The sequence below is a fragment of the Metopolophium dirhodum genome, chromosome 3 (genome assembly GCF_019925205.1).
Source record: "Metopolophium dirhodum isolate CAU chromosome 3, ASM1992520v1, whole genome shotgun sequence".
NCBI lineage: Eukaryota > Metazoa > Arthropoda > Insecta > Hemiptera > Aphididae > Metopolophium > Metopolophium dirhodum.
In genome coordinates, this window is record NC_083562.1 from 28,760,009 (window position 1) to 28,784,963 (window position 24,955).

A 24,955-nucleotide genomic window follows, 5' to 3' on the forward strand; every position below is an offset into this window, starting at 1 on the left:
CGGTCCTGTCGGCAAGTCAGTCTAGAACCCGACTCATTCGAGTTAAGTAGTGTGCTTCTAATATATATAAATTACATGGTTAAAATTAATAAAGTAAAGTATTCTTATTTAAATCAAATCGTGTATTCTTTTTAATAATAAACTATCAACATTTGATCATCACCCGCTACACAGAGAACGGTTTCAACAAATTGTCGTCTTTGGATACAACCAAGGACACAATATAAAATATAACAGAACATCACGGGCATATACGGTGGCGTTCATAACAAAAGAGTAGAAAAACGATCAGAACTTGGCGCCTCGTTTTATTTTTTTAATTGCGAAACGACAAAACCGCCATCGCCGTACTTAGGACGTGTATTATATAAAATAATAATAACGTACCTATAGTGTTCTGTTTATTTCCCCGTGGCGTTTTGACCGCATCGTCGTCTATTATGTGTGCCTGAACCGTGGGATGACCTAATTATGGTACAGAGTTTTTTCGCTGGTTATTTTTACGTCGTAATATTAACCGGAATGGAACTCGAAATGGTTACGATATTGTAAAGTCATCGGACTTGTTCATGGAGACCAATTGTCGTTGTCGGCCGAAGCGATGTTCAGAAAACCGTTCCAAAAAGTCAGCAAAAAAATATTACACCGCAGATAAAAACTAAATTAAAAAAAAAACCCCTATCGATTTATTAAATGGTCCAGACGTCGGCAGAGTACCTACAAGATGTATACAGAGTGTTCACTGTGCTTGTCGCCTCGTCACTTCCCTCGCCATCCTAGCCACAAGAGACGATCCCATATTCCCCTCCCAATTCTCGTCAAATGTCTAAAACTTTTAATGGAATAAGTAGTATAGTGGAAGGTTTTACATATTTACCACATGGGTACTAATAATATTATAATATTAAAAGCCTATCAATAGACTTGGTCTATGATATACTGCTTAAAATCGGGGGTAAAACCAACATTTTAAAATAACTGTTTTATATTTTTCACCACACCTCTCTCATTCATTCAAACCAAGTGGGTTTTGATATTTATATCTAATCCTACCTTTTCTATCGAATTAAGGAGTAGTTATAGCTGTGAATTCCCTCTACGCATGATCCGGTATTCCGATCCAGGTTGTCGGACCCATCAGTTTCTAAATTGTACTTTATAGATACATACTAGGAGCGTACGACCTTCGTTCAAACTATAAACCTACACAGATTTATTGAATATCTGAAATAAAAAGTGCAATATTGAAGAACACAGGAGTGGTGAAATACGAGTTGAACAATATTAAATGTATATAAAATATATATTATTAATTATTATGATTTGACTATACAGCGTTGGTTATTATACCAATATGGAACGGCAAATCGATTAAAGAGTTGACTGTTGTTTTAGTCTCTACTTCGCGATCCCAAACCGACTATACTACTGTCTATGTAAATAATATATCGTACGGTCATACTCGACGTTCCTGTGTTCTGTAGTTAACCCGAGAAAATCCACCGAGTGCGACATAAACAACGAGTCAGTAGGCGGTAAACCGTTACCAATTTGTATGAACACTAAAAAATACAATAAATATTACAATAATTTTTGGGTAAAGTGACGATTTTTTTAAATCACGTTTCAACAATATCAATTCGGAGAAGTTCACGATCGACCCGGTTGACAAAGACGCGCGGTGAAACGCCCAAACGCAAGAATCGACCGAAAGCAGGAGACAGAAATACGTCACCCTGTATGCACGTAAATGTATATAATAATATGTTTATATTGTTATATTATAATAATATATGTATACGTTGCGCGCAGGTTTCCGTTGTAATAATGGCACGAACCAACGCAGCCGCCGTACAGCCCATGAATATCAAAACAGTCGGCCGCGTTCAATAATGCAAAGCCATCCTCGTCCGAACATAATATCGTAGGTACCTACGTCCGTCTTTTCAACGAACGACGATACGAAAGGGTGGCGTGTATTATAATATAGGTGGCAGATGCAAAGTCGCGGTGGCCCGACAGAAAAAAAAAAAAAAATAGAAGAAAAGTCGTCCACTCTTTGCGGCGAATTTCCAGTCGACAAAAAAACTATAATATTATATACTATTATACACCGAGCCCGCCGCGTTTATATTATATATATTATAATATACGATCGTAAAATTGAAAACGTTTATAAACGATTTCTGCCGTGTAAAGCGCGTTCTCACATAACATATAATAATAATAACACCCATTTCCGGTCGGGTGATATTTTCCGGGTATGGGTTATGTTTTGATCGATTTTCGTTTTTACCGGAAATGTCGACCGCTAAATCTTCGCTTTGCTATTATAAGGGGTGATAATATTCTTTTAACGGTTTTTTTTTTTTCTCTGGAAAGAAACTTTTCCTCGTGCTTATAAATTATATTATACACGACTTCGTGTTTCGCGCGCTGTGAACGATACCACTGTTACTTCCGATTTTCGTACGGAAATCCTCGAGGATTTTAGAGGCGCGTACCATGATTTTGATGACATTATATATACTTTTTTATTTTACCGTATAGATGCGCAGACGAGCAACGAGACGCGATCCGTTTCACTGGTTAGTGGATACGCATCAATTTTCAAAGTAAAATTTTTAAGCAAAATGGCAACCGATACCCCGAAAATGTAATACCATTTTTTAATGCTTCAATTATAATATAGCAACTACCTACTGCAAAACAAAAATAAACACTATCGAACCAACGTTTTATTATGCGGAGTGATCTTTATTTGATGTAAAACACCAATTGTCTTAGAAAATACTTATTTTTTTTTAAAAATATTTCTTTTATATAATTTTAAGTCATAACCTAACAAAATATTTGGTGAAAATATGTTTCATTATTTTTTTTAAATCCTTCTAGAAAAAATGATAGTTATAAAAAAAAATTGTAAACAATATTTTATTATGTTTAGAAACATGTTCTTTTCTTAGGACTTAAAATTATGTAAAATCTATAGTTTCAAAAATGTTAATAGTTGTTTTTTAAATAATCACCCGACCGGTTACCACATTCAATTGTACGTCAAAAGCTATAGCCTAAAATAAATGTACACAATGTATAACAAATACTAAACATTTTGGGTGGTTTTTTTTTTTTTTTTTTGGTAGATACGTAGTGCGTGATCCGAACTGTGTAAAAGCACAAACGTCTAGCTAGTTATAGAAAATAAGTGTATAGCCAGTTAAACGGATCCCATATAGCTGATGTTCTATATATATAATAATATATGACGTGCAGAGCGCATAGCAAATACAAAATAATAATATAAAAAACAACCAGCGACGATCCTTATAATATAATATTGCAAATGTTGTAATATATTATATTGTATATGATGTGTATATGTACACATAGCTATTAATAATATTATTATTACGCAGTCGGTCGGGGTTTCTCGCACTGCAGAAGACGCGATGTCCGTAAAAAGTGGCGTCGGCGGCCACTATTAAACTTCATTGGTATTCCCGCGAGAAACGACCTACCATGTTATTATATTATATATATTATTATAATAATATACGTACGTGAACATCGCTGAATTTACATAAAAACGTACTAAAACGCAAATGATTTTCAGCAAATATCTTCCCGCCGCGATTCTCGGTCGGCTGCCGGCTGCCACTCGGTGCAGTATTGTATACGCAGGGTACCTATTAACAGGTACGTGCGGTCCAAAGCTTGGCTGATCGGATCGGCGATTTATCAAAAATGTATTTCCCGTGGAGATCCGGAAAACGGCGTACAAATTTACTCCGGAGAGACGCGAATGCATTGTGGGTGACGTGCGGGTTCGTGGGTGTGTCCATAACGTATGAGCATTGAGTTAAACACGCAACGTTTTAGAGAGGTTTGCCGCGGGTGTCAGCGATCATCGTTTTGTACAATTTTTTTTTTTAGCCTTTTAGCGGTTTTTGAATTTAACAGACGACAATGAGACCGTCTTCCGTTTCGTTACCCCCAATCCAATATCCTTGATCCTCATATCTTACCCCTCGTCGCAAAAATAAAGTCCCTATATTGAGTACCTACCTATTTATAACAATATTAAACGCAAAGGCGAAATCCTGACGAAATTACACTTCTCAGTCACCACTCTTTTAACTGACTCTTTATTATATTCCGTCTATTATTAGTATGTATACGTCTAAGTAGTATACACGCTACGCGTAAAGCTTACTACAAAATAACCTGTTGCGTTATCAAATGCAGCGTGTTTGGATTATTATCATACAGTTTGTTTTATATTATATACTCTTGTCGTTGTTGGTTCGAAAAGATTATATTTATGTGTGTATGTATATTAAGAAATTTCCGGGACATTTATTATATTACAATATATGTATATATCTATATATATATATATAATATATAGCACAACAACGAAAAAAACGATAGTCTACAACGTGCTTCAAACCCAACGTTTATGTATTACAACAAAGCGTTCCAAATGGTTTGTAACATAATAATAATAAGTAATAATAACAATAATGAGACTAGATGAGGTTAATGGTTTAAGAATATATTCGTTTGGATGCAACTAGTTCAGCTAGGATGATATAATATAACATAATAATAGTGTGTATTTGAGTTACGTAAAAATTTTGAAATGATAAAACAATAATACAATTAATAATAGTAATAAATAAACACATTATATAAAATATATGGTCCGATATGCATATCAATATTATGTATAGTTTGCTTAAAAATGTATATATTTTATTGTACCATTTGCACTTCAGACAATGAGCTGATGCTCAGCACGTACATGGTGACACCGACTTCTACTGGAGTACCTGAAACCCGGCAGATTAAAAAAAAAAAAATCAAAATCAAAATTAAAAATGATACGAAATGATGGAAATTCTCTGAAGCAGCGATAATATATAAATTGTATTATATTATTATCACGATAATATACAAGTGTAAAATATTGTAAAACACATTATTATATTTATATCAATAACACAAAATCGATAAGTAGAAAACTACGCATGGTACATATCAACTTAATAATATTATAATTTATTATTATCATAATGTATGTTATCGATGACCTTAAAGATAACGACTAAGCTTACGAGATCTGTAAATGTATAACAATAGTTATACTAAAATATTATAGCTGAGCTCTACAATATAACATACGGTACAATATATTATTCTATATTCATACATCATATTAATAATATGCGCACCAAATGTACGCCCTCAGCTATAAGTTATAACATATACATACATGATAAATCTAAATACCTATATGGTATAATTTCCATGGTACATATATCTACATTCATTTGAAGACGTATCTGTATTATATATATATATGTATAACCGGAATGAGTAGTAGTTCTATCCCGCCACGAACCGATATAACAATTATTATTACTCGTTTACCCTTATTCTTACCAAACCGGGTTGTTTCTACGCTTTGAATTCAAAGTTTCAGTTCAATAAACGTAAAAATTTAAACGATACACATAGACATAATATAGGCACCTCCTACCTATACCCATATAGTGTGATGTACCTAAACTTGATTTCAATGCCTGCTAAAAAAAACGTCAATCGTTCGACTGAACGATTCAAAAATCGCTTAAAGACACGATATCCTTTTCGTAATAATATATTAATATATATTATAATATTATAGTAGCACACACATATACATAATGCAAATATATATGATAAAGTATAATTTCCCGTAGGCGTGTCAGAAAAATTATCAACGGGCCGTCGCAGTCGTCGTGTCAACTTGGGAAGAATTATTGTAAAACGTCGAAAACAAAATATTATAACTTACTATCTAGTCCTTTCGAAGAAAACGCAAAACAGGATGCTTTTGAATAAGTGCCGTCCAAGATTGTCGGAATAATATTATAATACCAAATAGATATTATTATTATGTTATATTAAATTATTATAATGGACAACATTTTTAATTGGTGTTTTAGGATGAGAAACTTAGACGGCAAATGTATAGGAAATAGGTTTATAAATATATAATATTATATGCATATGGGAATAGAGTGAATCACCGCGCATCATCATCCCCTTCTTTCTTCTTTCTTTAATTTAGTTATTTAAAAAAAAAATCTTATATATAGTATATTTACCAAATTAAGCAAAATATTTTCAAATAATGAATATTTTTCGTACTCTATTACCATGTACAGTGTCTTGTAAAGATCCAAACTTCTGTTTTTTAAATGAGAACTGTCTTTTTCTACTATAAATTATTTAATGAATAATGTTTGTGAACATTTTGACTTATCAAAATCAAAATTGTAGTGAGTAGTTTTTTTAGTTATTATCATTGTGTGATGACATTGTGTACTAAGGATAATTTAGGTCCATAAAGATATGGGACTCATGGTAATTTGAACTTTTAATAATTAACATTATTTTATTAACATCTGTAATTTGTAAAAATGGTCCAAGCATAATAAATACTAGATCTAATATTACGTAATATATTTTATATTTGTGTAAAACTATTTTTAAGGACTATTATTCTTAGTAAGTATACCTTAATATTTTAATAACTGACAAAAACTTATAGTTAAAATTTTGAATTTCGAGTATCGATATTTTCAAAAGTGTACTCACTAAATAATTTGAAGTAAGAAAGGGACATTTTCTTTAACAAAACAGAAGTTTGTATCACTACAGGACTCTCCTTAGGTGGTAAAATGTATCTAAAGAGTTTGAAAATATAGGCGGAACGTGTAGGTATTTTAAAATTCCAAAAAGTACAATTTGAATAAATCAACTATAAAAAGAAAAATGGGCGTGGCTAATGATCCACCCTGTATAATCCTGACGATTCTGTATGTAAGCCTCACAACGCTTAGTAGTCGAAAGCCGCGAGATTTTAATTTATTTCGGTTGACCAGTCCCGTATGACGATGAGGAGGTTGTGGCCTGGATATAGAATTAATGACGTAGGATAAGGGTTTCTTTTTTGTTGTGGTTTTTTTTTTCATTCAAAGGCAACCTCAGCGTGAATATAATATTAGGTATATATTATATATTATTTCCCACGCCGATTTATAATTATACCGCGTGGTTGAAATGCCGAGGTCATGGTGGTGCTTATTTGAACGTGATTGCCGCAGAGACGACGTAGCTGAATATTATAATGCTACAACATAATAATATTATAATTATTGTGTTGTCGTTATTGTTTTCAGGCTGTTTCCTTCGAAAGGCTTTATTATGCTCATATTTACAGGTATAGATACGAAACAAAATAATATCAACTAGATGTTGATAAATACATTTCGATTTAGATTTCTATAACAATCGATATTCATGCTCGTAAATTAACGTTTTTTTTTTTTTAAATCGACAATTTTTGCTGATATTTTACGATGATATTATCATGTACAGAAAACGAATATCTACTGCAGTACGACCCGTCGATGAGTAAATTTTTTTCCAATTAAGTTCGGCCCAGACGATACAAACTCCGTGTATGAATATAATTGTATTATAATATTAAATTATATACGTGCGGCTGCTGCAGTGGTGTGCGAGTGCGTTCTAGCGTGCTTGCTTGTGTTTCAGTGTGTCTGTGTGTCAGTGTGTTTGTGTGTGTGTGTATATAAGATATATATTAATATATTATAAATTTTATATTGTATACCACGAAATGGTAATGACGTAAGCTGATATAACCATCGTATTAAGTATCGTGAAGTTCAAAGTTTCAACTACGTAAAATGCGCATTGCCAAAAACTTGCGCCCACACATATTTGATATTATTATATTCAGTTTTGTCAAGTACTGAAGTAATCGATTTTAAGCATTCAAATACGTGTTTTGAGTATTTTGAAACAGTACTCGGACATAGTTTAAAAATTAAAAATTCTAAAAAAAATGTGGTTCTGTTGATTTATAAGGTTAAACAAAAACATGAGATACGTACAAAATTTAAATGTATGTATTTACGAATACTTTTTTAATGTATCCGTCTTCGTACCTCGAAACTTTCCTACCCAGTATCCGATTACGTATCACAAAATAATAGTATCTGTATCTGATCACTTTTAACGAGTACCCGTCTCTATTTTTTTGCAATACTGATTACACGCGTATTATTATTATTTTGAACGCCAGCCGAAGCTGTCGGGATGGCAAACGAAAACTGCACCATGAATACGGGAACGCCGCGGGGAAAAATTTTGAAAAGAAAACGATGACGCACGCGTGTCGTATATGTACCTACGCCGACAAAAAACTGCTACCGATGCTTATGTACGCGTAAGATATCATATTAAATTTTATATGTATACCTACTATGTATGGATCGGTACACCTCTTTCGGGTCGCCACCGACCGCGACGTAAGTCGAACAACGCGTTGATATATATATATTTATAAGTGCGCGGGCGCGTGTGTGTGTATGTGTGTGTGTGTGTGTGTGTGTGTGTAGTTTAGGTCTTATACACACCTAAAGTGCGCGTGTGTATATACTGGCTAGTTGTATATATCGTGTTCCGGGGCGTGTTTAGCCTAAAAAAGCCGGGAGCCGGTGAAATCGAAAATAGAGTCACGGCGCTACAGGTCAAATCGATTTCGGGAGAGATGATGGCCGGAGCTTACACGCCCACACACCGTTACACCGCCACCACCGCTGCTCGGTCGCCGCGTCCTGCACCGTAGAATATACGCTATACACCACCCAAACCCGGTGTTAGTGTAACAGCGGTCCACGCCAGTGCTGCTGCTGCTGCTTCACCGTACACGTTGTGTACAGTGTACACTGCCACCACCAGAAGCTCCCGACTCCGCGACAGTGCGCTTTTATATTATATGTACGTATTTACTTCGACCCATTCTCCCACCACCACCAATTTCTCTCTTTCTCTCTCTCTCTCTCTCTCTCTCTCTCTCTCTCGCACACACACACACTTCACACGCAAGTTTCACTCATATATATGATGAAATATATATATCTCATGTATGATTTAGATCTGGTACAGTATACCAATGCGACCTATATGGGTAATATATATAGTTTTCCCCGTGGTGGATGAGTGACGGTGGTCGAGTGTGCCGGAGATGTATGACCGGAGGGGTTGTACGTTGTGCGCTCCGCACACCCGCATGTCGGCCTCCCTAGCTACAGCCCCCAACCCCGTGTACCACTGTGCCAGTGTCCAACGGACCTAACCTACACCACCGCCTTGCTACAGTTTTGGCAGTACATAGCCGACATCCCAGTAGCACTATAGCAGCGGCGTAGCAACTATATATCGTCGCGTCGCAGGTAGGCGTATATATAATATATGTATACATATATTATATGTATTATCATAATATATTATTATACATATATCACTACACATGCGTCGTGGGACTATAATGTGGGAGTAATGACTCGTCCCACATACGCCATCATCGTCATCGTTATCATCAACGAAGAGATTATACACGTCACGTGTATCTATAATGTGTACAGAGCGGTGACCGCGTGCTTCGGTCGCGTGGGGAAATTTACCATGCACCATGACCTGTACTGCACACTCACCACGCTTGCGTGAATCAATATACCATAATATATACATAATGTGTGTGTTTTTGTTTGCATGGGCTATTTAGAGGAGGGGTAATTTAATTTTTATGTCCATTGTATTAAACCTCTAATAACTCAATGGATTTGTTTACATCAGTAATATTAATATATAAATATTTGTAAATGGTTGGCATAATTTAAAACATATTAACAGCACATAAATGCCTTAGCCGTATGAAAAATCATTGAAAGTTATCTAATCTGCCCTCATAAATAATTCTGATAGTTAAATTAAATGATTGTTCGAGTCATATACACGAATAAAATTTTAATTTAAAATTAATTTTATTGAAAAAATTTTTTTTGAAAGTAATACATTTATTTATACAATTTATTGGGTGGTTTCTGTTGCCACTGCAAATAGTGGCAAATTCTTAAATATTGCTGTGTGTGTCTGTGTTGGCATATTTGACTAATTCTATGATCCCCTGCGCCCTATAATTTACATATTCAATATAGGAATAGAAAAAAAAATTTTATGGATAGACCCTTATGGAAAAAACAAAATCGCATTACAGAAAAACATCTTATGATAAAATAAACAAAACGTAAGCCGCTTTTATACCTTAGCTTAAAACGAAGTGTACCCGCCTACCCGTTTGGCGGGTTGTGATCTATCGTTATAATATAGAGTCGGCGCATATTGAAAGTAAATAGACGACGGTGGAGAGCGGTCATTCCGTATATATTATACAGGGCATTAATAAATAATAAATCAAAACGACTGAATGATAAAAACGCGTTCCTTTATCGCGAGATATAAAATCGTCTGGAATACTCATGTACACGAATAGACGTTCGCTTATATGCATTTTCAACGAGAGGTTTATTTTTTCCGTTGAAGGGAGGGAGGAATTATTATTTACTCGTATGCTTTAAGAAAGGTCAAAAACGAAAATCAAAATAATTATACGCCGTATTTTCAACAAGTTGCACACAGTTTATAATCATAATTATTTATCAACTTTCCGAGGTTTCGTATAATATATGGCGTATAGATCGAATGGGGAAAGTTCAAACCACATGCCACCCCAATATGCACACACGCACGCACGCACAATATTATGTATATTGTATTCATATCACTACACGTTTCGCTGTACTTCGTACACTGCATTATCAGATGTATTGACGCAAGTCACACCAGCCCACCGATTTCAAATTTTCGAAAAACCATTTTGACCGACAATATTTTTGTACTTTATATTTTGTTAAGATATTGCCCCTAAAGAGCTGTACGCAAAGCAAGGTCGGGCCGGGCTAGCGTGACGTGTACTGTGATATATTTAATTTTCATAAAGTATTTAATAGGACGTACCGATATAATATTATTGTAAAACAAACGGTGCGTGTTGCACGCGCATAATAATATACACACAATTTGTATACAGCTGAGAGTGAGAGAGAGTGTGAGATCCGTTTAAAGTTTAGACCAGTATTTTCCAAGAGTGGCGGTGGAGGACAATATATGCACAGTTTCTCCGTCTGCACTATGTGTGTTATATATGTGTATTTCCACATTTGGATCACTTGAACTTTAAACGAATATATTTACTATAAACACAATATTATATAACCTTATAACGGTATAAATATTATATGTTTTAACATTTTATATACTTTGTACTTTGTACTTATAACACCATCGTTTTTGTTCAACATACTCTTTCGAGATTTATACATAATTTAAATTATAATATGATTTACTAGATACCTACACGTCGCACATATCATACGAAAAAGTATAATATTATAATGAAGTGCTCTATATGTGTTTAATCCGAATTTAAATCGAGTATATTATAGTATACCACATAATATTGAAAATTCTAACACCTATCTAATATGTAATAATAATATGTCTAATATTATCATCTAATAAGTATTTGTAATAATAATAAATAATACTATTATATTATTTGAAACGTTAAACAAATTTGGACAATAACATTGAAGTATCACGATAGCGCAATTATATCATAAGCTGGTGATGTACAAGGCAGTAATAATCGGAAAACTGTTTCGAGTGAGTTATCGTAAAAATAAAGACCGTGTATTATTATATTGTTATATATTGTAGAATTTTATATTATATTTTGTATTGTATATGGCGGTAAGATAAAAAAAATAATAATCTAGTTTGAATATGGGGTTTAAAACCCGAAATTGTCACTTAGATAAAATTCATAAAATACACACGTGTTTTCAGCAGTGTTACTATTCGAGTTTTAGAAAAAACAAATTTTACATAATGAATATAATAACCATAATAATATGTTTATAATAATTTTAATAGTAATATCATCGTAACACAACTACATTTATGAAAACAATTTTTCGTTTTACTATTCATATGGACATTTTTTTAAGCTTATAGGTACCCGTATATTATTGTAACCAGCTCAACCTGAATATAATATTTTCCTATTACATTTCCATGAATACAATTTACTGAATATATTAACAATATTAGCAATGTATTATAATTTATTATGAGTTTTTAGGTTCCGAATGATTGGTCGTCTGTAGTTTTAAAATTAGTTATGAGAATATTAGTATTAACATTAGTTATTATGTATATAAAAAAAATATAACGAACTGGCTCACTGAGAAAACAATAGCTATAATACCTTACGTTAAAAAAAAATGCATCTCTTGTAGAATAATAGATCTGTCGTTCAATAGAGATGATAAAATATCATATTCACGTATATTATCTTTATTAGTATTATACATTAAATAAAATACAAAACCTAGGTTGTAATAATGATAATGCTCTTGCATATTATCACAATGCCTTATATTATAATATGATGTAATATAATGTACAACCCCAGAATTATTGAGCATTGTAAACGATGGTTGTGCAATAAATTATTACGTATATTATGCAACAATAATAATATTGTCGTATAAAAATATTGATGATTGCTAATAATATTAGAAAATATAATATACGAAGTACATGTTGTTATGAAGATTATTATATAGTAAATTATAGTAATACTATAAATTGATATATATATATATTATATAAAAAAAAATGATCGACTCACCTCCGTAATTCGGTCTTACTCTTTTGTCGTAACTGCCGCTGAACGAATCGAGTATAGCCGATATGTTCACGTCTCCATACATACTACTGCTGAAACAAATCGATGCAATCGTCACAGTGGGTTTGTTCGTGCAATGTGGTCTAGTGCATTATAAAAATAAATTTATACAATTTTGTAGCATATAAAAAATAATATATTGACGACCGCGTTATATATTGTTGAAAATTACGCGAAACGAATAATGATAACTTCTTGTAATAATAGTAAGTTGCGCAGGTATACACATTGTTTTGAATTCATGTAATGTTTAATATTGTTCTAAAATAACCTATATTATTATATTTTTTATTATTTCATTTTTATTATGATTATTATTATTGTTATTATAAGATCAAACGCATAATAGTATAAGAAATATTATGTCATATAAATACTAATTTCTATTTTTGTCTTTTAGTAAAATGTTGGCCACTGGCAGATAATATAATATACTATACATATTAATATATTATATAATAATATAGGTGGTACAAATAAAAATAAAGTGAATATTTCATATAATAATATATACAGTGTGTCCATTCCAAATGTGACATTATATACTTCAGACATATAAAGGAAATACTGTCAGTTTATACCTATAAATTATAAATAGTACTTTAGTATTGAAATTCGTTGTTTGGGAAAATGTCAAGTTTATAATATTGAATTTGGTGCAACTTGGTTCATTTGAATAGATTAAAAAAAAAAAGTTCTAAAATGTGTATTTTGGCCTAATTTGCAACCTAGGAGGTAGTGTGCTGTATTATATCAAATTGAAATTCAAGGAAATTTGGCTGAGATATCTATAATTGGTGTTTATTATAAAACAGACTCACTGTATTTCTAAATGTTCTATTGTATTAATAATTTACATAAGAACATGACAGAAAAAAAAACAAACAAATCTTAATGCTGTACTGAAAAATAAACGAGGAAAAAATGAATATATTAATAGCTATAATTTTTAAATTGATAAACACTAAATGTAGGCATACTAGTTATCTCCAGTATAAATATAGAAAACGGAAATGATTAAAATGTATTCATGAAATTTTCAAACAACGTACTGTATATTATAGGTACACGATATTATATTTTACATTATCGCTTATGTATAGAATAAATACATTTTGAATCACGTGATTTTAAATAATGCGCATTTAATCATTTAAATGGCGCAGCGAATTCTTAGACTGAAACACACATACGGCAACATGCAGAAAATAAACAGTCCGTAATTATAAATTCTCGATACTAGGTATTGCTTATTAGTTATCAGTAACTTATCACATAATATAGGTAGTTAACAATAAAGTGATGATTTTATATCTGTAAGACGGCGGGGCGTGTAGGCAATTTCGATACATTACCGTGTGTGTGGCTTTTGGACCCGGTATTATAATACAAATTTAAACCCCTTTCTGGCCCAAGGCATAATTTTTCGAAAGAAAAAGATGTTTGCTTCTATGTTTTAATGTTGCCCTAAGAAAGATATAAAAATTATTTTCATAATTTTAAAATATTTAATGAGAATACTTTCTAAAAATTATTCCTAAAAATATAATCAATTAATATTAATATTTAACATAATATTATTATTACACCTAGTGTCAAGTTAAATGTTAAAACTTTATTATATTATTAGACAAACAAACATTCTGTGTCATAACACTGTAGCCCCAATGATTACTTTAAAATGTTATGCTAATAAAATGCAATGTTATATTATAAAAAAAACAAATTGTTCCCATGCTAATATTTTTCTTTTTGTAACAATAACTAGGGGCTTTTCCCCCTGCTAGCTTCGTTTGCCAACTCTATCATATCACCGGAATCTAAATATGATGGCTCATCTTGTTTGTTCTTTCTCTAATTTTTGTTCTTTGATTTCTTGTCGTGATACTCTACGCATTTCCGTTTATTCTTTTTTTTTTTTTGATATTGTTCTTTTTTTTTGTAACGCGCTCTTAGGTTGTTATCTGAAGCCTCTTTGTATCCATCTTAAAATGAATAGTATAAAAATGTTGTTAGAAAAAAATAATATTTAGGAACGTATATTTTTTTTTCAATACTCACAACTGTCATTATTTGTTTATGGTAATAATTTGACAAAACTATTTTATCAAAATGTTTTTGCATAATAAAAGATATCTATATATTTATATATTACATTGTCTCCGTATTCCATTTAAAACGTGGTATTACCCGTGATCCGTTCCCACAATATACCAAATATAGTCGAAGATACTCAATTATTCCACCGTGGGTTAGATGATTATTTAAATGTGGTGATTAATGACTAGTGAAATCAAATACCTAAACAATAGGTATTATTTAATTTGGTGAATAAGAAGATTATTCTAAACACAGGCCACATGGTCAAACAGAATTCGATGACAGCAGTTAGTAGAATCTTTAGAGTATATAATAAACAGTCATTGAATTCTGAATTTATACTGTTATACGTTTACTGAGTAATTAGAAATATAAACACAAATGTTTCATATAGAATACAATACCGATGTTAAAAAAATGATATGATCAAAGGCACGAAAGAACACATAATTCCCCTTATGATAGTGAGTGTTATAGTTATCATTGAGAATTGTAATTATTGTAGAAATTATTTAAAACATGATTCCAAAAGTTAGTGTCTTTTTTATAATGGGAATGAAAATTATATTCTTCGACGTCCCAACTACACGTGCGTCTGGTACCCGACAGAAAATCTGCAGATAAAATAATAATAATATAAAAGTGTGACAATTGACCTAACCTATATTACTCTAACAATAAATTACTCGTGGCTTGTTGTGACATCATAATAATATGTTATTCTGATACGAATCGTTTAATAACAGAATAACTACTAGCCGAGGGTAGAAATAAAAAACAAAAACAATATTATTGTGTTGATTAACAGCAGCGATTTTGGAAAAGGTAAACGACCGCATGATAGGGATCAATTGAATAAAATATATGTGATGTGTACACGAAATAATTTTTTAAGATTTTAAAAATACAAATCAACGTTTCGATAAGTGCTGGCTAATTTATTCCACAAAACAAGCGTAAAAGTAAGTGATTCTTCTGTTCGGTGTCGTCGTCAGTTGTTTCATACTGCCATCGTGTGCGTGAAAACTTTTTTTTTCAAAAACGAGAGGTCCGACACCGGTGGGCACGTCATCACATGCCGAACAAATATTTACTTTCCTACGCAGTTATTACATCTCAGTGTTTAACTATATATATTATAAGGGTATCGACGCGTGTTTCCCGGGAAAAGACACGCGTGTTTGTGCATAGAGAACTGTCAAAACAAAGTGAGTTGGAAATAAATTTCGTCTAGACTCGTCGGCACGCGTTCGATACGGTTTCGTTGAAAAATATGACATGTTAATTTATAATAATATTTAGTATACATTCGTGCACGTATTTTAATTTTTTTGATAAATATTATTATATTTTGTAAACCACATACCATCAAATTGTTTATGGTTTAAATAACGATTATAAACTAGTGTAATGAATAATGTTATACTATACCGGGTGGCATTTTAACTCCAACTACATTAATTTGTTTTTAAATTTATTGAATTTTCATTTTTTTTTTTTAAATTTGTACTATTGGCTGTCTTTATAATTTTTAAGTTTCTTAGTTGTTTCATCGGCGTACATATAAAATTTGATATTCCAAAGCACACTATTTTTTTTTGAAAAAAACGTTACCGAGTTAATAATTTCCGAGATGATGCTTGTTTACCGTTAAAATAATCTCTCTGTTTATAATATGATGGAGCCGCTATTGTTATATTGGTCAGGCGATCGACGTCCAAAGTCCGCGCAGCAGTACGCACTCGCCGTAGTTGGGACGAGGGAAGAAAATACAAGATACGAATCAGAGTTTACAGCGTACGGATTTTTCTTTTCTTTTTTATTATTATTTTTTGAGATTTTGCCAAGATTGGCAGAGACTATGCGGGGAGTCAGCCGATACATATGATATTGTATCCATATTAAATGTACTCAATGCGGCGTGGGAAACGGATAATGGAAAAGTTCGCGTAACACGCTTTGATAGATTTATGAAAGACGTGATATTATTTTTATCTACAATTTAAACCACTCGTCTGTCGTTACAACAATAATATATTATACCCGAGATTATTGTTATCATTATTATATAACTGCTACGACCACAGTATGATGTATGTACCGTCATATTGATATTAAATATTATCATCGATCTGGTGGAGATTCGAAGTTGGTTAAAGGTGATAGATGTTTATTATGATCAATTATTAATTATGTATACTACAATTAACTATTTAAATACAATTTTTCAAAAATATTATACAATCGAATGCATTTATGCACACCCGAGTCCAAAATTAAAACCTACACAATACTATAATATTACGATTTAATCGAATACTCAAATCGAAGTTAACTATAATATTATTCTATAATTTTAACAAACGCTGACTTATCTGCTGCAGAGTCTATTCACTTCCTATATTTATAATATTATTCTGTTATGTCTATAGTTATACCAGCATGATTTTTTTTCAAGACGACGATAAAATTACCGACAAATTGTAGCAACTTGAAAGATTCCCCCACGACAACAGTTGTCTGACGATCGAGGTAATGGAATAAAAAAAAAAGTACACTGTATACACTGAACGGGACTAAAAGCATAAAATTACAATGAGATAAAATAAAACTATATTTTATCAAAAAAAAAAAAAAACATCATAACAGGGAACGAGAAAAATCGATAAAACATTATTAGCTGACGACTTGAAGAGCGGCGTTTAATCAATGCAAAAAATTGTCTCTCGGTACACTGCAGCAGCGGTATATTTCTATACACATTATACCTACTGTAAGTTTTTTCGAGTGTGCACCGGTTGAGCACTCCTCAGACGAATTTCGAGATTTTTTTAGGTGCATGCCTTCAAATATTTATTAACTGACACACTCAGATTAGGCTTTAAATACGAATGTTAAATAATAGCGAGGTAGGTACTCTATATTGTTTTATGATTTCATATTTTTGACGTTTTGACATTGTATGTAACAATATTACAAAGGTAATAGTTGCATGATACTATGATGTATTATTTCTCAATGGTTATATAGGTACTGTGGCATAAATCATCGCAGCACTAGTGTTTGAATATTCTGATTAAAATTGTATGACACACATGTACAACTAATGACTAATGATATTTGTATAAATATCGGTATTCAACGATGTCTAACACGAAACGGTCGAGAGTGATCAACAAATTAAAATCCCAATCATTAATGTTTTGTTTTTTAAAATAATTGTCAATAAAAAATATTTACTAGTTAAAATAACTTAAAAATTTAATGTAAGGTTTCTCAAAAGTCGTTATTTCTGGAATGAAAAAAAAAGTTGGGCGTAATTTGGTATTAACTCAAAAGTCAGCAACAATATTATCTATCTATTATAATATAGAAGGTATATATAAATGTGAAATAGAGTTAAGTAGCTAATGACTAATCATAGGAACCATACTGGACTGATTTCAATAAAAGTTATATCAATAGATTTCTTGAGACCCGGTGGGTAATGTTAGCCTCTTTTTTCAACCCTTATAAGTTGCTATTGGTTTGCTCACATATTCATTTTTTTTTTCACTCAGGAAAACTAAATATTTTTTTTTGTTTATATAAATGGCTGTCATTGGTCATAGATTATATTACTACGTATTAAAATGAGTAGAGCTATGGCAAATAAGTATTGGCCACTCTACGTTGTAATAGAGAATGAACCATAATGGTATATTATTATTATTATTATGCTATAGTAACGGCACTTGATTACAAATCTATGAAATATAAACCACCCATTAGGTTAGTAACTAAAGGGATATTGTATATATTTCTTGATAACGATAGTGATATATTCAAGAGCTTTCAATTTCTCATTAAGCTTTGTTTTTCAATGACCATTAATAAGGCAAGAATAAGAACAGTTACTTAGGTATTACTATGGAGGACAAATTTAAGAATTGCTTACTTCCAGTTAGATAGCTTATTTCAAGTATATCATCTTACATCGATGACTCATTATACTTTGTGAATTAATGTGTATATAGATTGAAGTAAGATACATCAAAAGAGAATATTGTGCTGAACTTGTAAGTTGTGATATTTTGCTCAACAATAAAATCGTCCCATATATTCACCCAACGCACGATCATAAAACGGCGATTTTGAGAAAAATTGATGTAGAACTTTTGGCCTCTTGCAACAGTCGTCGATATAATAATATAACCATTACACTGCAGTTTCCGGAGGGAAGAAATATTGTGTTCGCAGACCGTGGATGGATCTATCTATAACAAACACGCGTCGTGCACTTATAATAATAATAATAATATTATGCGTACGATGTCGTATAATATTATTATATATTGTAACACATTTTGCGTAGTTTTATGTATCGGAAGAGTTTCGCGGCTATAGCACACGTGTTGCTCGAAAGTTAAAACTTTGTACGTACTCGTCGTTTTCTCATCGATATATATACACACGAAATGTATAATAATAATAATAATAATAATAACATATAATAATATTGTATACGACGGCGAAAAACCGATTCGCACACACGCGCACACGTATTATTGTACGTAATAATAATAATATATACAACGCCGTATAATATTACCATGATGATATTTCTCCGGTTCGAAAAATAAATACACAGCATTACTGCACGCGCGAAAACACTCGAAAAGTCCGCACTTCAAATAAAGAGTGTGTTTGTGTGTTTGTGTGGGTATGGGTGTGTGGGTGCGTATGAGAGTGTTATGGAAATGACGGGAATAAGAGCATCGATTGACAGTATAGTGTTAAAACATTGTTGCTGGCGCTGACATTCTACTCCGAACGTACGGGAGAGTGTATAATATGTGTGAGTGCGGCGCGCGTGGTGTTCGATGACTTTTCCGACCATATATATAATATTATTTAATAATATTATATTATTATTATTATTATATTATATAGGTACGTGAATAATATTATAGCGATTATAATATTATTATATCGAACGAGCGACGGATTCAAACTGTCAAAAATATGCGTGAGTTTCACTCGGTAAGCTTCTGCATTATTATTATTATTATTATTAAATAATAAACAGTTACTCCGATCATTGATAACAGAATACAATAATATGATAATATAGATAAAGCAGAGATAGACACTAAATTACTAACATATCTTTCTATAGGTATACACAATTTTAATATATGTTATGATAAAAATTAAATGAATATAATAATAAGAATATACTTATATCGAATACGTCATGTATCATTGAACGACTATTCTGCATTATTCATTTTATTTATGACGGATACTAAAATATTGACAGGTGAACATGCCATGAGTTAGGGGTATAATGGAGAATAAAAAACAAGACTTTATTTCTGATATTATGATTATTTATTTCATTGGAAATAATATTAGGTACCTATTATTCATACTCATCTACCACCGCGTACAGTAATTTTTTTGGCGACTATCTCTAATCGATTTAATATTATAAGACAGAGAGTTTTTCCTCAGTTCGAGTAAACCAAAAAATATTAAATTTTTTTATAATAATTGTGGATCTCTAGAACAGTAGAATAATAACTTTCAAAAATATCAAACAGAAACGAATACGTTGAAATCTGTAGTGTAGGTGCGACTAGCTGGAGAGTTGGGCATAAGTGAATTTTTTTTTGGCTATCCATATTAAGTGCTCTAATGGCCAGAGTCTAATTATTGGATCAGTGAATACCGCGAGTCGCATGCGTACCAGTCCATCGGTTTTTGTCTCAATCTTACCTTGAAATAATATTAACAAGAATTTCGTAGCACAACGTCCAAAGCTGAATTATTATGTTTATTTTTGTAAAGTGGTTTTCAAATTGATTTATAATTTTATGAACTAATTTAATTTAATTCTTTATGAAAATACTTAATGATAATAGTGACATTTGCCAAGATCTATAATAAACTATATTGATTATGTTTTCTTTCACATATTTTACAACACTAATAATTTAATATAGTTTTTATTAGTTTATAAACTTAATAAAAAATACCTGATTAGTATAATATAATGAAATAACAATAATTATTGAGGATTATATACAAATATTAGCTTAAAAGATGTAAAACAAAAAATTTAAAATTAATGATACTGAACCCCAATTTTGACAGAATTTGATGATTACTTTTTTATTATTTTTGTTCATTGATTGATTATTGTTATTTTTTAACTGATATAATTCATCAGATGGGTTCGTAATTTTGTTAAATGTGAATAATGAATTTAAAAACCACCCAAGGTCGAGTTGAACGAGTGCCTGCCGAGTTTAGCTCGATGTGCATATTATAATATTATATTTACACGAACGTGGTAAAATTATATATTCACGTCGTTCTTGTTTTTATTGCAAAAAGTGTTGTTCGATAGATGTTACGGAAAAGTTATATTGTAAACGGTAGGTTGATGCAATGTACATGTATCAGGTATACCAGTTATTCATTGATTTAGGGAACACTAGATATCTTGGCCGTATTACGTTGGATTGAATCCTAAGTTTTTTTGAAAATCTAGTGTGCACTATAATACGCACATTTATAGAAAAATTTAAAATATTTAACCACACAATACGCACACGCAAAATACAATTATATATTTAAAATAAGTAAAATAAGTATAAAATAAGCTTTGCTAAGAATGCAAAAAGTCTTTTGTTTGAAAAAAAGATTCGTTAAATGAAGATTGAAAGGAACGTTCATCGATCGATTTCTTAATATTATGCGTTAGGTTCGTCTAGACTCTAGATGTGCTATTACTATCGATGACTATACGCTTAAAAATTAAATTAAAATGTACCCAAATCTCGAGTAACTACACCGCTGCAAATCGTCGAGACAACATATAACGAAACACGCACAACATATGAGACCCAAATTGAAAACTGAAATCGAAACGATGACGACAATCGAAATATTTTTTAAACAAAGGTCGAACCGGAGTAGAATGAATCCGGGCACCTACCTATCGCATGACACCTCAGCTACACCTCAGCCGCGAGAACCGTAATCGCCTAAATATGCGACGACGCGCGTGTCAATAACACACGAAATTATTACCTACAGGAGCGAAAGGGACGCGCGCGCATCCGTTTAACTTCCACTTGTATAATATAAGTACCCACGAAACGAATCGTTCTGGAACGATTTGTACCGTAAAACAAAAAATGTACAACTCACAAGATATTTACTGGAATATCGATACAGACAGCGTTCTCGTTTTGAGGACAAACGCTTTTTACATTTCCACGAGTATCGACACAACGACGCCTTAACCTATTATCTAACCTTGCTAAGAAAAGTGTTGTAGACACAAGATCCGTGGTGGCCACTTTGCTTCAAAAATGAGAAAATGTGATCCTCAAGTGTTCCAATTACTTCCAATTAAAAATATATAATATATAATTATAAATTATCGTAATTTTTTTATTTACCAGCCTATATATTGTATAACCTACCTATAAATACAATCCGCGAATGGTTTGTGTTATCATTTCGTACATACAACATAATATGAAATAAATAGTTTTAATAATTAAAATTTGAATATGATTATGAAACATTTTAGAAGAAAATAAACTTGATTGAAGTACAAAAATATGTGTGGAGAAAAATGAAAACCTAGTACCTTCGTTTTTTTTTTAATTTGGAGGAAAATAGTAAGTACACCGACCTATCTCATCTGTGGTGAAAAACCGAGGTCCCGCCCAAACATATACGTCTCCTGATCATGGCTTAGGCCTTTCATCCCGACGTAATGAGGAGGTGGTGATATAGGGGAGGGGGACTTCTGGAATATACGACAACAATAATATTATATTTTGTACGCGATAACAATACTATATTATAATATAATATTATTATGTGTAGTGGTGCGTTACACTCGAGTCCCGGGCATTGTGTGCGGGGCGCGTTTCGAGGACATACCCTCGCTATTAACATCTATATATCTATACACCGAAGTCCCGGCTCGAACGAGCTCTTTACGTCTCGAGGACGCGACAGCGGTGGCGTCGTTTATATAGTGGCTGTTCATCGCGTTTATTATATTATTATTGTTATTATATTATTATCTGTGTACACCAACCCCGCCGAGTCCCTCAAAACCGCGCGAGGTACTCGAATAAGACGACTCTCCCCGAAAAGGCACTCTGCTCAGCGCGAGTGTAACTATATATATAATATAAAATATATACACCGCCACCTCACCGGTACGGTTTTTAAGTGCAAAAGGTGTTGCTTACAAGGTCCTATACCTACAATATGATAGGTCTAGCTCGTTTTGTTTTGTGATATCTTGGAAAGCGTTTGTGCACGAACGATGGGACTTGGCGCACAAACGATTCGGCGCCGTCAAAAGTACAAAATTCCTAAGTGCCCCCCTCCCCCCCACTACCGTTGAAATGTCACCTCACTAATTTACTCTTTGCGATATTTTGATAAGTGCACAAACGATGTTGATAAAACGGAACAAAAAAAAAACGGTATACTCACGCTGCGTGCGTGCAAGGTGTCGATGGGGCCCAAAATGCGACGCAGGCCACCAGCCACGCGGACATGCGGCGGACGGCCGCCGCCGACGACGACGAAGAAGAAGAAGAGTGCCGGCGGGCGGCAGCGGGTGCGTGCCTCATAGCCGGCAACGGCAGCGGCGTAGCGTCCGACGGGGCCACGGCGTCGGCGGTCGGGTACGGCAGTCGGGCGCGGCTATCGGTGGCCACGGCTGCCCGCAACCGGGATTGGCCGCGCCCGTGTCGGTTGTGTTGGCGGTGATGATGATGGTGGTGGTGATGATGACGGTGGTGGTGGTGACGGTAGTAGTTGTGGTGGTAGTGGTGATGATTGCGGTGATCGTGTTGGTGGTTCAGACCGCGGCGGCTGTGCTGCGGGTCGCCGGTATGCCGGCACCGGCGCCGGTGATGTCGGTAATACGACGGCGATAACCGCCGGCCGCCACACGTCATCGTGCCCGTGGCCGCTGCGGCTGGTACGGGCGGTGATTGTGGTGCTGTCGGCGCGTCGTCGCGGTTGTCCCGCGGGCCAACCACCGATCTGGCACGGCCGTCGCCAGAGCACCATATACGGCAACGTCGTCGTCGCGGTCGTCGTCGCGGTTGTCGTAGCTGCGTGCGTGCTCAAGAGGTGTGTGGGTGGGGGGGGGTTGGCCGACCGCCGCCTTTTCCTCTCCCGACGTACCCGGGGGTCGTACACGGCCGGGCTTGTCGGTCGGAGAAATACGTACACGAAATCACTAAAACGGGATACGCGGTAAATGTGCGCAGCTGTCGGCGTGTTAAATGCGTATAACAACAACAACAACAATATTAATATACTTGTTTAAAAGCGCGGCGGACGACTTTAGCCGGGATATGCCCACGGAGCCGGGCTCGCGTATACACACGTACGCGACGTACCTATACGTGGTGCAGAGTGCGACGCGCGCGCCGTGCGCTTTGCGGACGATGGTGAGCGAGAGAAGGAGACGACGAGGGCACGAGAGAGCGCGAGAGAGACCGCGCGCGCCCGAGCGGCTGAAAGAGAGACGCCGCCGCGGAGCAGCGACAGTAGATGTGGAATAAAAAGGACCGGCAAAATAGGAAAAAGCGTGTTCGCACGCGCGTGCGTATTATTACATGTGCGGGAGTATAGGTGTGTGTGTGTGTGTGTGTGTGTCTGTATGTGTGTGTGGGTCTGTGTGCGGGTGTGTATGTGCGCGAGCGACCGTCCGTCCGCGAGCGCGATTGTCCGTGCGCGCCGTGGTCCCGGAGAGCTTTCTCCAGGGTTGTTTGCGCGATCCGGCAGCTGGGCGACGGGACGCCCCATGCCGCCGCCGCCCGGGTATTCCGCTTGGCGCGCACCAACACTCTCGTGAGCGTTGCGGCGGTGGTGGTCCGGCACGTGGTGGCGGGGTCGGCGGCGGTCGCGCATAGTTGTACGCCGCGCGCGTCGTATTGATTCGGCACGGGCCGCCCGACACCCGGTCCTCCGTCCGCGCCGTCTATGAGACCCCGTCTTCGTCACCCACCTACACCCGCGTAATACTCGCTCGCGACCTCCGCCACCGCTGACACCGCCGCTGCCGCCACCTTGTGACGCCTCGCCTCG

The 24,955-nt window shown here is 34.3% G+C and overlaps 1 protein-coding gene across 4 annotated transcripts in view; it reads right to left on the reverse strand.

Annotated features, from left to right (window-relative positions):
* Window positions 1-24,611, reverse strand: part of LOC132941053 (gamma-aminobutyric acid receptor subunit beta-like) — a 61,595-nt gene extending 36,984 nt beyond the window's left edge. For 2 of the 4 annotated variants that reach the window (XM_061008904.1, XM_061008902.1), the window contains exons 1-3: window positions 23,345-24,611; window positions 12,674-12,759; window positions 4,765-4,832 (exon numbers count right to left, since the gene is read on the reverse strand). In XM_061008904.1, coding sequence (XP_060864887.1) covers window positions 4,765-4,832; window positions 12,674-12,759; window positions 23,345-23,814 — 624 coding nt within the window. In that variant the 5' untranslated portion in view covers window positions 23,815-24,611. The remainder of the gene's footprint in view (window positions 1-4,764; window positions 4,833-12,673; window positions 12,760-23,344) is intronic. The other 2 variants (XM_061008905.1, XM_061008903.1) reach the window with 1 other exon arrangement.
* Between the last annotated feature and the right edge of the window lie 344 nt (window positions 24,612-24,955).